This window comes from Geotrypetes seraphini, chromosome 4, assembly GCF_902459505.1.
Source record: "Geotrypetes seraphini chromosome 4, aGeoSer1.1, whole genome shotgun sequence".
Classification (NCBI taxonomy): Eukaryota; Metazoa; Chordata; class Amphibia; order Gymnophiona; family Dermophiidae; genus Geotrypetes; species Geotrypetes seraphini.
Window position 1 is genome coordinate 5517846 of NC_047087.1, and position 14663 is coordinate 5532508.

The 14663-nt window shown below is 43.7% G+C and overlaps 1 protein-coding gene across 2 annotated transcripts in view; it reads right to left on the minus strand.

The window, feature by feature from the left end:
* Positions 1-14663, minus strand: part of LOC117359487 (cytochrome b5) — a 113750-nt gene that overhangs the window by 30696 nt on the left and 68391 nt on the right. For both annotated transcript variants that reach the window (XM_033942364.1, XM_033942363.1), the window contains exons 2-3: positions 4621-4749; positions 2706-2732 (exon numbers count right to left, since the gene is read on the minus strand). In XM_033942364.1, the coding sequence (XP_033798255.1) occupies positions 2706-2732; positions 4621-4749 (156 nt within the window). The remainder of the gene's footprint in view (positions 1-2705; positions 2733-4620; positions 4750-14663) is intronic.

The following is a 14663-nucleotide window of genomic DNA, read 5'->3' on the forward strand; positions in this document are numbered from 1 at the left end:
GGCTGGCCCAACATCTTCTCTCTACTGCAACTAAATTTGTACTCAACATTTGATAAGACTGTTTTATAGACTTTTCAATCAATATTTATCCACTTGTTTATCCCTGTTTGATGTGTATAGTTCCATCTCCAATTCTTGATATGGAATCAGGCCTAAGGCCTAGTTGGTGGAGACTGTTAAGAATTCTTTAAGGAGCTGGATTCATGAAGAGGAAGGTTTTCATGGCCTTTCTAAAGTTCCAGAGGCCACCCTGTTCTATAATTGTATGTCCCGTATTTTAGTGTTCAGGATCATCAAGTAAATCTCATCACTATCATTGCCAATGGGATGGCCTTCTAGGTCCAAGAGAAACCAAGAAAACGCTGTGGAGTGACGATGATCCTGAAATAGACTTTAATGAAAGAATCAAAGTTCCAAATATACAATAAAATAATCCACATAAAAAAATTAATAATCCACATACAAATCAAAAGGACCTAGTCCGCTAGTGGCGCAGGACCCAACACGGTCTGCATTTTGACAAGATGTCTTCTTCAGGGGTCCCTAAGAGTCCCATGATGATGAATACGTGGAAAAACTGGTATGTGGAGAGACGAACGCCATTCATTTTTAATATGGATTATTTTATTGTATATTTGGAACTTTGATTCTTTCATTAAAGTCTATTCGCAATAACCGATTGGCAAACCTTCAATACTCACTACAATAAGTATACACACTCCTATGGCCATTTGGACACATGCCCACCAAATATCATGAAAACTGCCCCCCCCCCCCACTTTAAAGCAAAAATGATGACATGGATTAATTACCTATTATCCACAGGAAACTTCCCGCCTGAGCAAGGCCATATTATGATTACCCCTATTATTAAAAACGCGAAAGAACCACCTAACTCCCCATCTAACTACAGACCGATTGCCAGCATCCCCCTATTTACCAAAATAGCGGAAGGGATGGTAAAGGCGGAACTTTCCGCATACCTAGAAAAATTCAACATTCTATGTGACAACCAATCAGGCTTTCGCGTGGACCATAGCACTGAAACCATCTTAGCCTCCCTCCTCGACCATCTCCACACACTCTTTAGCCAGGGATCAAGTGCCCTGATCATACAACTCGACCTGAGCAGTGCTTTTGACCTAGTCGACCACACCATTCTCCTTGAATGCCTAGCTCACATTGCCATCTCAGACCAGGTCCTCAACTGGTTTCAGGGGTTCCTACAAAATAGATCCTACAAGGTATTCAAAAATAACTCTTTCTCTTACTGCTGGGACAACACCTGTGGGGTCCCGCAGGGCTCCCCCCTATCCCCCATCCTATTCAACATATACCTAGCCTCCCTAGGTAAACTCTTACACAACTTCAAGCTCAAATTCTTCATTTATGCCGACGACATCACAATAGCCATCCCACTAACCAACTTCTCACAAGAATTACTCGACCACATTACAAACATTCTCAACCAGATTGAACTCTGGATGCTTTCATTCAGACTGAAATTAAACCCCGACAAATCAAAATTCTTCCTAGCCTCCCCCAAAGATAAAATCAAGGAAACCTCAATTCAACTAAAAGGAATGACCTTCCCCCTCGAACCGACCATAAAAATCCTGGGAGTCACGCTGGACAAAAACCTATCCCTAGAAAACCATACCGACCTCATCGTTAGGAAAAGCCTCTCTGTACTTTGGAAACTAGGCACCATAAAAAAATACTTCAATGACACTTCATTCCGCCTACTTGTACAATCCTCCATCCTCAGCATTCTTGACTACTGCAACATCATTTTCCTTAACGCTACAAAGAAAACTACCAGGAGACTAAAAATAATCCAAAATACCGCAGTGCGCCTCATCTTTGGCCTAAAGAAATGGGAACACGTCACCCCTTTCTACCACCAACTACACTGGCTGCCATTCGAATCTAGAGTTCTTTTTAAATTCGCATGCTTCTGCTACAAATCGGTAAATGGTGCTTCTCCAAGCTACATCAACACCCACTTTAACCTTTATTGCAACAACAAGAAATCACGCAGAATTCAACTGTTCGCCTTCCCTTCGCTAAAACACTGTCATCTCAAAAGATTCTTCGATAAAACTTTCGCCTTCCAAGCAGCCAAGCTGAACCCATGGCTAGCCCAAATGATACTCGAGGCCCCCACTTACCTTGCCTTCAGAAAACTACTCAAAACTTACCTATTCAGCAAACACGACCCTTAATTATCCCCTCACCCCACATAACACCTCGCCCACCCCTGCTCCTCTCCTCCTTCACTAGACCTTCCCTTTTTCCAGCTGCAATTTCTGATAAATCGTTGTAAATCTACCCTTCTTTGCAGACTGTTGTAAATTGTTGTAATTCATTGTAAATCTGCTTGTGACATGTTGTAAATCTGCTTGTCAATGCAGGTCATTTGCTAAGTGATGTAAACCGCCTAGAACTCGCTGGGTATGGCGGTATATAAGAATAAAGTTATTATTATTATTTCAGGATCATCATCACTCCAGTGTTTTCTTGGTTTCTCTTGGACTCTTTTCTCTGTGGATTCCCTGGGGTCAATTCTCTTTGGTTTGTGCTGATGGCCTTCTAGGTCAGAGAAATAATCAGGGAGGCAGATTTCTACCTTGTCAAACTCACATGCTGATTCTTTAGTTAATTTTATGTAAGCAATCTAAAAAGAATCAGAAAAAGAATCTTACCTTGGAACCAGTATTCCCAGCGTCAGCCTGTTGGAAAGAATATAAGTAATGAAATCATTACCTCCTTTTGTAAGGGAAGCAGAACTTTTGGAAAATTTAGCCTCTTTAATGCTAATCATAGTAGTACAGTGGATGCAGTCCGATAAGCAGAAATCTTTAAACCTGCTCCCCCTGGTGACTTCTATGCAGACTGTGAAATGATCCTTTATGAGTGTAATAGCACTTCACCAGTTCAATGGAATGTGATTTAATAGAGAAAAGTGAAAACTCCAGGGTTCCAGACCTGCCTAAAATTTGGAACTTGCTGCTGGCCCAGGTCCAAGAGGAAAGTGCCACAGGCAATAGGCAGAGTGTGAATGTGTGAGAATGTGAGTGTGTGTGTGAGAGAGTGTGTGTGTGTGTGTGTGTGAATATGTGAGTGAGTGTGTGAGTAGGTGTGTGTGAGAATGTGTGTGTGTGTGAGTGTGTGAGAATGTGTGAGAGTGAGTGTGTGTGTAAGTGTGAGAGTGAGTATGTGTGTGAGTATGCAAGTGTGAGTTTGAGAGTGAATGTATGTGAGCGAGTATGTGAGTGTGTGTGTGTGTGAAAAATAAATATAGTATAATATATCAATTTCTTTTCCACTAGATACTATAAACCAGGAAAAGAATCATCGCTTGAAATCATAAAATAAACTAAATCTTCAGAGTTTTCCCCATCAAGAAATCTCTGAAACAGACATCAGCTTTTTGAAAAGACATATAATCTGTCAAAAATGCAAGTTATCAGGGAGGATATTCCAACATTTCACCATCTGATATGGAAGGGGTCTTAAATAGTTTCTCATATTTTATCCCCTTTGGATTAGTGAAATAGCACTTCATAGAACATCTTAAGGTTCTCTGGCCCTGACCCAACAGTGGGGGCAAGAGCAAGACCGATTAAGGTGCCTGACCAGCCAAGGCAAACTGCACATTAATGGACTCATTTGTTTATTTACGCTTTCCATTTTCTCCCAAGAGAGCTCAGAAAGGGATTACATGAATTTATTCAGATACTCAATTTTTCCCTAATTCTCTCATATCTTCTGGTAGAACATAGTTGTGCTCAATATTCCCTTTAAGGATTGGCCAGGTGTGTGCAAAGTTTTTCTCATGTGAGCAACACATTCTAAAAACCAACAATTTTCCAGCTTTGCAAGTATTTTTGTGAGCGACACTCCTTGAATGTACGAGCAATTGCTCACATGCTCATCTTAGAGGGAACTTACATTGTGCTATTGAATTCTGTATTATTACAGTCTCTTAAACAAGGACTGTGAACAGCTATTATAGATGCTATTACAATAATCTAGTTGTATTAACAAGTATGCGGAATTGGTTGAAATTAAGCAAATGTATCATTCTTCTAAGATTGCTTTCTTTACTACGTTGTTTATCGGAGAAAGTAATGTAGAATCTTCAGTGATACTTAACCCAGTTAACCTAAAGGAATTAGAAGGGGTATTGATTGTAGGTGTTGTTCGTTTTGTTGCCCTCATGTGCTCCTGGTTTCTGCTGGGCTGCAACCTTTTCTATCATTTCTTCACTATGCTCCACAGTCAATGTTCCTTTTCTTAAAGCTGGGGGATGGCTAGCTTGCCACCAGCAGGCTTCTAAAGGACTGGGAACCAACAAAGCACCAGGCTGAGAAAAATAACTGAGACAACAAAGCTGGATTGGCAGAAAACAGTGGGAATGACCAAAAACAATCCCCAAGGTAAAACTTTTATTATAAAACACCTTTTTCCTCCAGCAACACTAAGATTCCAAACCGGAGCTGTCCAGTTCTTCAGAGCCCTGAGTGTTTGCATTTGCACAGTGACAAGGTCAGCCCTGCACATGGCAAGCAGCAAGCGAGGCAAAACCAAAGGACGAATAACAGCCAGCGCACTTACCGGATGGACATCACCAATATAATACTGCTTCAGCATTTCTCGAGCATCAAGGGAATGGCCAACGTCTTCAAAGCTCTCTGTGGCATCCCCACCAGCCTGTTCAAATAGCACCTCTTCTCCACCAGGGTGCTGAAACATAAGAGAATTCATTTGAGGGGGCATTTTCTTGCTCTCTCATTTTAACTCAACACTTGCAAAATATACAGGTTGTACTTTCCTGCACTTCAATGGGGCATCATTAGTAATCTTAGAATCCAGCTTCACTAGAAAGCATGACTGACTAGTCTAAGGGCAGAACATTATTACCAAGTTAACTCCCAGCAATTACTGAATGGCTACTCTAAAAGTGAAATCAGAATAACTGAACTGGATAGAGATGTATGCAATAGTTTAAGGGCAAGAGTTTGCAGCTTACAAGGCTGGGCGACTGGGCGTACCAGCACACGTGCAAAAACGTAGCCACAACTCCATTAACATGGAGAATGCCTGGATCCTAAATGGGAATTATTTCATCTATGTGGAAAGATTAGGCACCGAGGGTCAACAGCAGCATGAATGGAACCGCAAAGCTAAGACTATGTAATAATACAATAAAAAAGGAAAAGTGAAGAGATCACCACCAAGGTTACTGAAGATATTCTAAAAGCAAAATAACCCCCCCCCAAAAAAAAAAACACAAAAATCCAAACACAATTGAACAGCTGCAATAACCAAGATACCAGCTACAGAAGCCTAAGAGAACAAAAAACATTCACGAGATGCTGCCACTTCAAGAAAGAGCTATGATGCTAGATAAATGTGTCTGTTTGTGCCCTTCAATGAAAGCCCCAAGAGGCTGCAGCAGCTCCCTCTCCTCCCCCCTTCTCTGGTTGCTTGCAACTAGCTCTAACTTGGGAAGAGCCACTCAATTTTCTTCTAGCATGGAGCACCTCTCCGTGAGTCTGAACCATGAGCTGCCCATGGAGAAAGTGAGACAACAGATTAAACTGGACGATACAGCCTGAAGAGTGCTGCAAGTGTGAAAGACTTGGATGGAACTGGGGAAAAAGAGCTGAAAAGATAGACAATGTGGGGATGTGCTCAGAGGACATAAGATGGCCCCATTGTCAGTGGAGGAACCCAGGCCTCGGGATCCAGCTGCAACCCTCACATTGAAAGGCTTTTTTTGGCCAGAATGGCATTCATCTAGTGGGCACTACAGAAATGACACTACTACTGACTCAGCTAGGGATGGTTAAATTGATTGATTTTGTTTCCACAAAAGTTCATGGTTTTCTTCTTCAGCCCCATAAACCATGACAGAAGTGGTGGCAACAAACAGAGAGAAAATCTTACAAGAGGGATACTTCCACACAGCAGAGGCAAGAGTTAGTTCAAATATTATACCTATTTCTGAAGTGATTTACTTAATGAGGATCTCACACCACAGAATCACATGCCCTTTTGAGAAAAATCTGCCAAGGTTTTATAAACACATAAAAGCCAGGTTTTCTGGTTTTAACGTGCACTGCATTCAGCACAAAGAACTTGATGTCATGTAGTCCAAGCAGAGTCTCCACATATCTGGACAAGATCCCTGCACTGAACTTGGGTCATTCCAGGGTGTAACTTGCTGGAGAACTGCTAGAACCCAGGATGCGTGGATGAGGAAATGATGTGAGGAAGAAGGATTCCACTTCGTGAGGAACTGGACAACGTTCTGGGGCAAGAGCAAGCTCTATAGGAGGGATGTACTGCACCTGAGCGTGGCGGGAACTAGACTTCTAGCAAACAACGTCAATAGAGGAATAGATCAGGCTTTAAACTAAGAGGAAGGAAATGCATCCTGCTGAACTGGCTTGAAGCAGAGGCTCCGGACTATTCCCTTTGGAGGAGCCGTATGATTGCTCTCTTGATGTGGGAGCGACAGGATGTGACTGATTTGTCTTCTCGCCGGGGTCGTATTTTCCAGACCACTTGGGAGCCTTTTTGGACTACATTGACCCCTCTGGCTCGTAGCCGGATACTTAATTGAAGCATGTGTTTGTACTTACCTTTTTGTGCCTTTTCCTGTATACTTTGATATTCTGATTCTTTGTTACTTTGTGTTTGGAAGGAGGACCCGGGGGTGGGTATTGGGGGGGGGGTTGGTTGGGTTTTGGGGGGGGAGGTTTATTGGGGGGCTCTTCTGCACTTTGAGCTGGTTTGTATTGTTGTGTTACCTTGATGTTTTCTTGATTGCTCAATAAAAATATATTTGACCATAAACTAAGAGGAAGGGGAAAGCCGACCAAGTGTCGACGATTCGGAAGAAGGTATCCCTTGAAGATACTAAGGGGAAACAGGGCTGGGAAGAAACAAGAGACAAACTACAGGAATCAACTAACCCAGAAGAGGAGGTTAGAAAGATTGTGGCAAATGAGAAGACATTAAAGACCGAAGCACAGGGAAAGGAAATGAAGACAACAAAATACCAGAATCTAAATTGCATATATACTAATGCAAGGAGCCTAAGAAACAAAATGGGGGTATTAGAGGTCATGGCCAATGCAGAGGACAAAGACATCATTGGAATCTCTGAAATATGGTGGAATGAGGAAAGCAAATGGGATACAGCACTGCTGGGGTACAAACCTATCGCCAGGATAGATCAGGACAGAAAGGAGGTGGAATAGCACTGTACATAAAAGAAAGCATACAATCGACAAGAATGGACACAGCAGAGACGACCAGCAAACTGGAATCACTATGGGTTAAAGTACCGGGAAGGAAAGGGCCTGAAATAAAGATGGGCCTATACTATCGTCCACCCGGGCAAACCGGAGATATCTATGAAGAAATGGAAGCTGAGATGAAGCGAGAATGCAAAAGCGGTAACACGGTTATTATGGGAGACTTCAACTACCCCGAGATAGACTGGAGTCTTGGAAGCTCAAGATGCGCTAAGGAGACAGAATTTCTGGAGGCTACACAAGATTGCTTCATGGAGCAGCTTGTTAGAGAAACGACGAGAGGAAATGCCACTCTGGATCTAATCCTAAATGGGTTAAGGGGACCTGCAAAGGAAGTGGAAGTAGTGGGACCGTTGGGAAACAGCGATCATAATATGATCAAGTTCAAGGTTGAGGTAGGAATATCGAAAGGAAAGAGAACCATAGTGACAACTTTTAACTTCAGGAAAGGAAACTACGAAGCAATGAGGGGAATGGTAAGGAAGAAACTTAGGAACATTTCCAAAAAATGGCAAACGGTAGAACACACCTGGTCTTTTTTCAAGGACATGGTGAGCGAAGCGCAAAATCTGTATATCCCCAGATTCAGAAAGGGGTGCAAAAAGAGTCTAACAAAAGACCCAGCATGGATAACTAATATAGTGAAGGAAGCGATAGGCAATAAGAAAAATTAATTCAGAAAATGGAAAAAGGACAAAACTGAGGGGAACTGGAAAGAGCACAGGAAGTATCTAAAAGAATGTCACCGTGTGGTCCGAAAAGCCAAAAGAGAGTATGAAGAGAGGCTAGCCAGGGAAGCACGAAATGTCAAACCGTTCTTTAGATATGTTAAAGGTAAGCAGCCGGTTAGGGAGGAGGTGGGACCGCTGAATGACTGCGACAGGAATGGAGTGGTGAAGGAGGAGAAAGAGGTCGCGGAAAGACTTAACATGTTCTTTTCAACTGTATTTACAAACGAAGACACAACCAACATACCGGAACCTGAGCAATTCTTCAATGGAAATCAAGCAGAAAATTTAACATCCATGGAAGTGAGCCTTGAAGATGTACGCAGGCAGATAGAAAAAACTAAAAACTGACAAATCCCCGGGTCCGGACAGAATCCATCCAAGGGTTCTGAAGGAATTAAATAATAATAATAATAATAATAACTTTATTTTTCTATACCGCCATAGTCAATCGACTTCTAGGCGGTTTACAGTGTAAGAAGGCTGGACAATCAGCGAATAACAAGAGGTCTCAATACAATACAATAAGTCAACATACAATACAATACAATACAATACAAAGATTCTGTATACAATACAGTACCATATAGTACGAGTCTAACTACAATATAATACAAAAATCTGAACACAATACAATACATAAGTCTGAATACAATACAATACATAAGTCTGAATATAATACTATACATAAGTCTAAATACAGTATCCTACAATGAGTCTAAATATAATACAATATTGTAGAAGGGAAAGTTACGTATAGTTTGGAGTTCAATAGGTAATGAATATCTGAGTATTTCTTTAGAACTTCCATTGAGTTGGAGTTCTATGGAAAGCGAATATCTGAATACGTGAGGGGCATCTTTAGAGAAAGAAAGGCGTTTACAGTGAGGGAGTCCTATTGAAGGGGGGGACCGTTTTAGTCCGTGAATTTTGCGAATAAGGCTGTTTTGATCGATTTGCGGAATGCACTGTAAGACTGATAAAGGAGGAGATAGCGGAATTACTGCAGCAAATTTGCAACCTATCCCTGAAAACAGGCGTGATCCCGGAGGATTTCCAGGGAAAATGGTGGAAGCATTGATAAAAGAAAACATCGATGAACATTTTGAAAGAAACGAACTTCTAATAACCAGCCAACATGGTTTCTGCAGGGGGAGATCGTGCCTAACTAACTTATTGCACTTCTTCGAAGGAATTAACAAATGGATAGACCAAGGAGACCCCATAGACATCATATACCTAGATTTCCAAAAAGCCTTTGACAAGGTGCCTCATGAATGTCTACTCTGGAAACTGAAGAACCATGGGGTGGACGAAGACGTACACAGATGGATCAGAAACTGGTTGGTGGGTAGGAAACAGAGGGTAGGGGTGAAGGGCCACTACTCGGACTGGAGGAGGGTCACGAGTGGTGTCCCAAGGGCTCGGTGCTCGGGCCGCTGCTATTTAATATATTCATAAATGATCTAGAAACAGGGACGAAGTGCGAGATAATAAAATTTGCGGATGACACCAAACTATTTAGTGGAGCTCAGACTAAGGATGACTGCGAAGAATTGCAAAGAGACTTGAACAAACTAGGGGAATGGGCGACGAGATGGCAGATGAAGTTCATCTTTGAGAAATGTAAAGTATTGCATGTGGGAAGCAGAAACCCGAGGTAACATAGAAACATAGAAATAGACGGCAGATAAGGGCCAAGGCCCATCCAGTCTGCCCACCCTAATGTCCCTCCCCTACCATTGCCCTGTGAATAGATCCCTCCTCTTCCTTTGCCCTGTGAATAGATCCCACGTGACGATCCCATCTGGCCTTAAAATCAGGCACGCTGCTGGCCTCGATCACATGTAGTGGAAGACTATTCCAGCGATCAACCACCCTTTCTGTGAAAAAGAATTTCCTGGTGTCAGCTCGTAGTTTCCCTCCCCTAATTTTCCACGGATGCCCTCTTGTTGTCGTGGGACCCTTGAAGAGGAAGATATCTTCCTCCGTCTCTATGCGGCCCGAGAGATACTTGAACGTCTCGATCATGTCCCCCCTCTCTCTGCGCTCCTCGAGTGAGTATAGCTGCAATTTGTTTAACCGTTCCTCGTATGGGAGATCCTTGAGTCCTGAGACCATCCGAGTGGCCATTCTCTGAACCGACTCCAGTCTCAGCACATCCTTGCGATAATGCGGTCTCCAGAATTGCACACAGTATTCCAGGTGGGGCCTCACCATGGATCTATACAATGGCATAATGACTTCCGGCTTTCGGCTGACGAAGCCTCTGCGTATGCAACCTATGACTTGTCTTGCTTTGGATGAAGCTTGCTCCACTTGATTGGCAGCCTTCATGTCCTCACTGACGATCACCCCTAGGTCACGTTCTGCTTCAGTTCTTGTTAGGATCTCGCCATTTAGGGTGTAAGTCTTGCATGGATTTTGGCTGCCCAGGTGCATAACTTTGCATTTTTTGGCATTGAAGCTGAGTTGCCAGGATCTAGACCAGCGCTCCAGTAGGAGTAGGCCGTGCATCATGTTGTCGGGCATTGAAACATCATCTATTGTGTGTTTGCCCACTACATTACTTAGTTTGGCGTCATCGGCGAATAATGTTATTTTACCCCTAAGCCCTTCTGCCAAGTCCCTTATAAAGATGTTGAATAGGATTGGGCCCAAGACCGAGCCCTGTGGCACTCCACTGATCACTTCCGTCATTTCAGAGGGTGTGCCGTTCACCACCACCCTTTGAAGCCTACCTCCAAGCCAGTTCCCAACCCATTTCGTCAACGTGTCACCTAATCCTATAGAACTCATCTTGCTCAGCAACCTGCGGTGTGGTACGCTATCAAATGCTTTGCTAAAGTCCAGATACACGATGTCCAGGGACTCCCCAATATCTAGCTTCCCCGTCACCCAGTCAAAGAAGCTGATCAAGTTGGATTGGCACGATCTCCCTTTTGTAAATCCATGTTGACGGGGATCCCGTAGATTCTCCTCATCCAGGATCTTATCCAATTGGTGTTTTATTAGAGTTTCCATTAGTTTGCTTACTATCGATGTTAGGCTCACTGGTCTGTAGTTTGCTGTCTCTATCTTGGAGCCTTTCTTGTGGAGTGGAATGACGTTAGCCGTCCTCCAGTCCGACGGAATGCTGCCTTTGCTAAGGGAGAGGTTGAAGAGCTTGGACAGTGGCTCCGCCAGGACATCACACAGCTCCCTTAGCACCCTGGGGTGTAGGTTGTCAGGCCCCATTGCCTTGTTAACCTTGAGCCTTGATAGCTCACTGTAGACACTGCTGGGCGTAAACTCGAAGTTACTGAACGGATCAACTGAGTCAACCCTTGTCTGTAGATGAGGGCCAAGCCCCGGCGCTTCTCGGGTGAAGACTGAGCTGAAGTATTCATTTAATAGTTGGGCTTTTTCCGAATCCTTTTCCACATAGTCTCCGTCTGGTTTCCTAAGACGTACAATCCCGCCTGAGTTTTTACTTCTGTCACTGATATACCTAAAGAAGGATTTATCTCCCTTCTTGATGTTTTTTGCCAGAGACTCCTCCATGTGAAACTTAGCTTCTCTGACTGCCGTTTTGACAGCTTTTGATTTGGTCAAGTAGTCTGCTCTAGAGACCTGTTTCCCTGATTGTTTGTAAGAGATGAATGCTTTTTTCTTCTCCTTGATAAGGGCCGAGATCTCTGTAGTGAACCACTTCGGCTTATTGTTCCTTCGTTGTTTACTTACTAATTTAACATAGCGGTTTGTCGCTTCCTGTATGGTGGTTTTCAAAGTCGACCACATTTCTTCCACGCTATCGGTTTCTGCTTGTTCTTGTAGCGCCTGGTGAACGAAGTCTCCCATTTCTTTGAAGTTTGTGTCCTTGAATTTGAGGATCTTGGTCAGTGTGGTAGATTTAGTGAAACCTTTCCTAAGATTGAACCATACCATGTTGTGGTCACTGGAGGCCAATGTGTCGCCCACTGAGACCTCTGTGACACTTTCTCCATTGGAAAGTAATAGGTCCAGTATTGCCTGATCCCTTGTTGGGTCCAACACCAGTTGCTTGAGACCAGCTCCCTTTATAGCATTTAATAGCCTCCTGCTGCTGCCGGAAGCAGAGGTAAGTTTATCCCAATCCACATCAGGCATGTTGAAGTCACCTAACACTACTGTGTCCCCACGCAAGGTGATATTTTCTATATCACTGATTATTTCCATATCCAGATCATCATGTTGTCTTGGGGGTCTGTAAATTACTCCAAGATACAAGCATTTGTCCTTCCCTCTGGCCAAATTAACCCAAAGGGATTCCCCAGTGTACTGGACATCTGAGATTCTTGTGACCATAATGTCATCTTTAGTATATAATGCTACACCTCCCCCTATTCTGCCCTCCCTGTCCCGGCGAAGCAAGTTGTAACCTGGTAAGACCATGTCCCACCCGTGGGAGTCTGTGAGCCAGGTACAACTATACGATAGGAGGGATGTTATTGAATGAGTACCCAAGAAAGGGACTTGGGGGTAATGGTGGACATGACAATGAAGCTGACGGCACAGTGCGCAGCGGCCGCTAAAAGAGCGAATAGAATGCTAGGTATAATCAAGAAGGGTATTACTACCAGAACGAAAGAAGTTATCCTGCCATTGTATCGGGCAATGATGTGCCCGCATTTGGAGTACTGCATCCAATATTCGTCGCCGTACCTTAAGAAGGATATGGCGTTACTCGAGAGGGTTCAGAGGAGAGCGACAAGTCTGATAAAAGGGATGGGAAACCTTTCATACACTGAGAGATTGGAGAAACTGGGTCTCTTTTCCCAGGAGAAGAGGAGACTCAGAGGGGATATGATAACAAAATCATGAAGGGCATAGAGAGAGTAGAGAGGGACAGATTCTTCAAACTTTCAAAAAATATAAGAACAAGAGGGCATTCGGAAAGTTGAAAGGGGACAGATTAAAAAAAAATGCCAGGAAGTTCTTCTTTACCCAACGTGTGGTGGACACCTGGAATGCGCTTCCAGAGGACGTAATAGGGCAGAGTACAGTACTGGGGTTTAAGAAAGGATTGGACAATTTCCTGCTGGAGAAGGGTATAGATAGAGGATTACTGCACAGGTACTGCACAGGAGGCTGCGAGGGGACATGATCGAGACATTCAAAATACTGAAAGGCATCGATGAAATAGAGCAGGAAAATAAATTATTTACATTGTCTAACGTGACACGGACAAGAGGACATGGTTTGAAGCTAAGGGGGGACAAGTCCAGGACAAATGTCAGGAAGTTCTGCTTCACGCAGCGAGTGGTAGACGCCTGGAATACATTACATTACATTACATTACGGATTTCTATTCCGCCTATACCTTGCAGTTCAAGGCGGATTACAAAAGAATTGTCTGGACATTTCCAGAGATGTAAACATTTCAGAGGAGATTACTGAATACTCTCCCAAAGGAGGTTATTAAGGAATCCACTGTGCTAGGATTCAAAGGCAAATTAGATGCACATCTCCTTACAAGAGGCATAGAGGGATATGGGTGACTAAAACTACATCAGGTGTATACCTGACTGGGCCTCCGCGTGTGCGGATCGCCGGACTCAATGGACCATGGGTCTGATCCGGAGATGGCAGTTCTTATGGTTCTGGACCTGTTGGGCCGCCGCGTGAACGGGCTGCTGGGCGCGATGGACCACGGGTCTGACCCAGCAGAGGCATTGCTTATGTTCTTATATTCTAGAACAGTGATTCCCAACCCTGTCCTGGAGGAACACCAGGCCAATCGGGTTTTCAGGCTAGCCCTAATGAATATGCATGAGAGAGATTTGCATATGATGGAAGTGATAGGCATGCAAATTTGCTTCATGCATATTCATTAGGGCTAGCCTGAAAACCCAATTGGCCTGGTGTTCCTCCAGGACAGGGTTGGGAACCACTGTTCTAGAAGACTGGAAGGTGGCAAATGTTATGCCGATCCTCAAAAAAGGTTTGAGGGGAGATCCGGTAAACTACAGACCGGTGAGTATGACCTTGGTACTGGGAAAGATAGTAGAGGCGCTAATAAAGAACCGCATTATTGATCACCTTGACGGACACGGTCTGATGAGGATCAGCCAGCATGGTTTTCAGCAAAGGCAGATCTTGTGTGACGAACTTGCTGCACTTCTTCAAGGGAGTAAACAGGCAGATAGACAAGGGCAACTGGTCGACATTGTATATCTGGATTTCCACAAGGCATTCGATAAGGTTCCACATGAACGACTACTTCGGAAAATTGCAAGCCATGAAATCGAGGGTGAAATACTCAAGTGGATTATAAACTGGCTGGAGCATAGGAAACAGAGAGTGAGGATAAATGGACAATACTCGGACTGGAAGAGCATCGCCAGTGGGTTGCCGCAGGGCTCGGTGCTTGGACCCGTGCCCTTCAACATCTTTATAAATGATCTGGACATTGGTACGACCAGTGAGGTGATTAAATTTGCGGACAATACGAAGTTATTCAGAGTAGTGAAGACACAGGGGGATTGTGAAGATCTGCAATGTGACATAATCAAGCTTGAGAAATGGGCATCGACATGGCAAATGAGGCTCAACGTGGATAAGTGTAAAGTGATGCATATCGGTA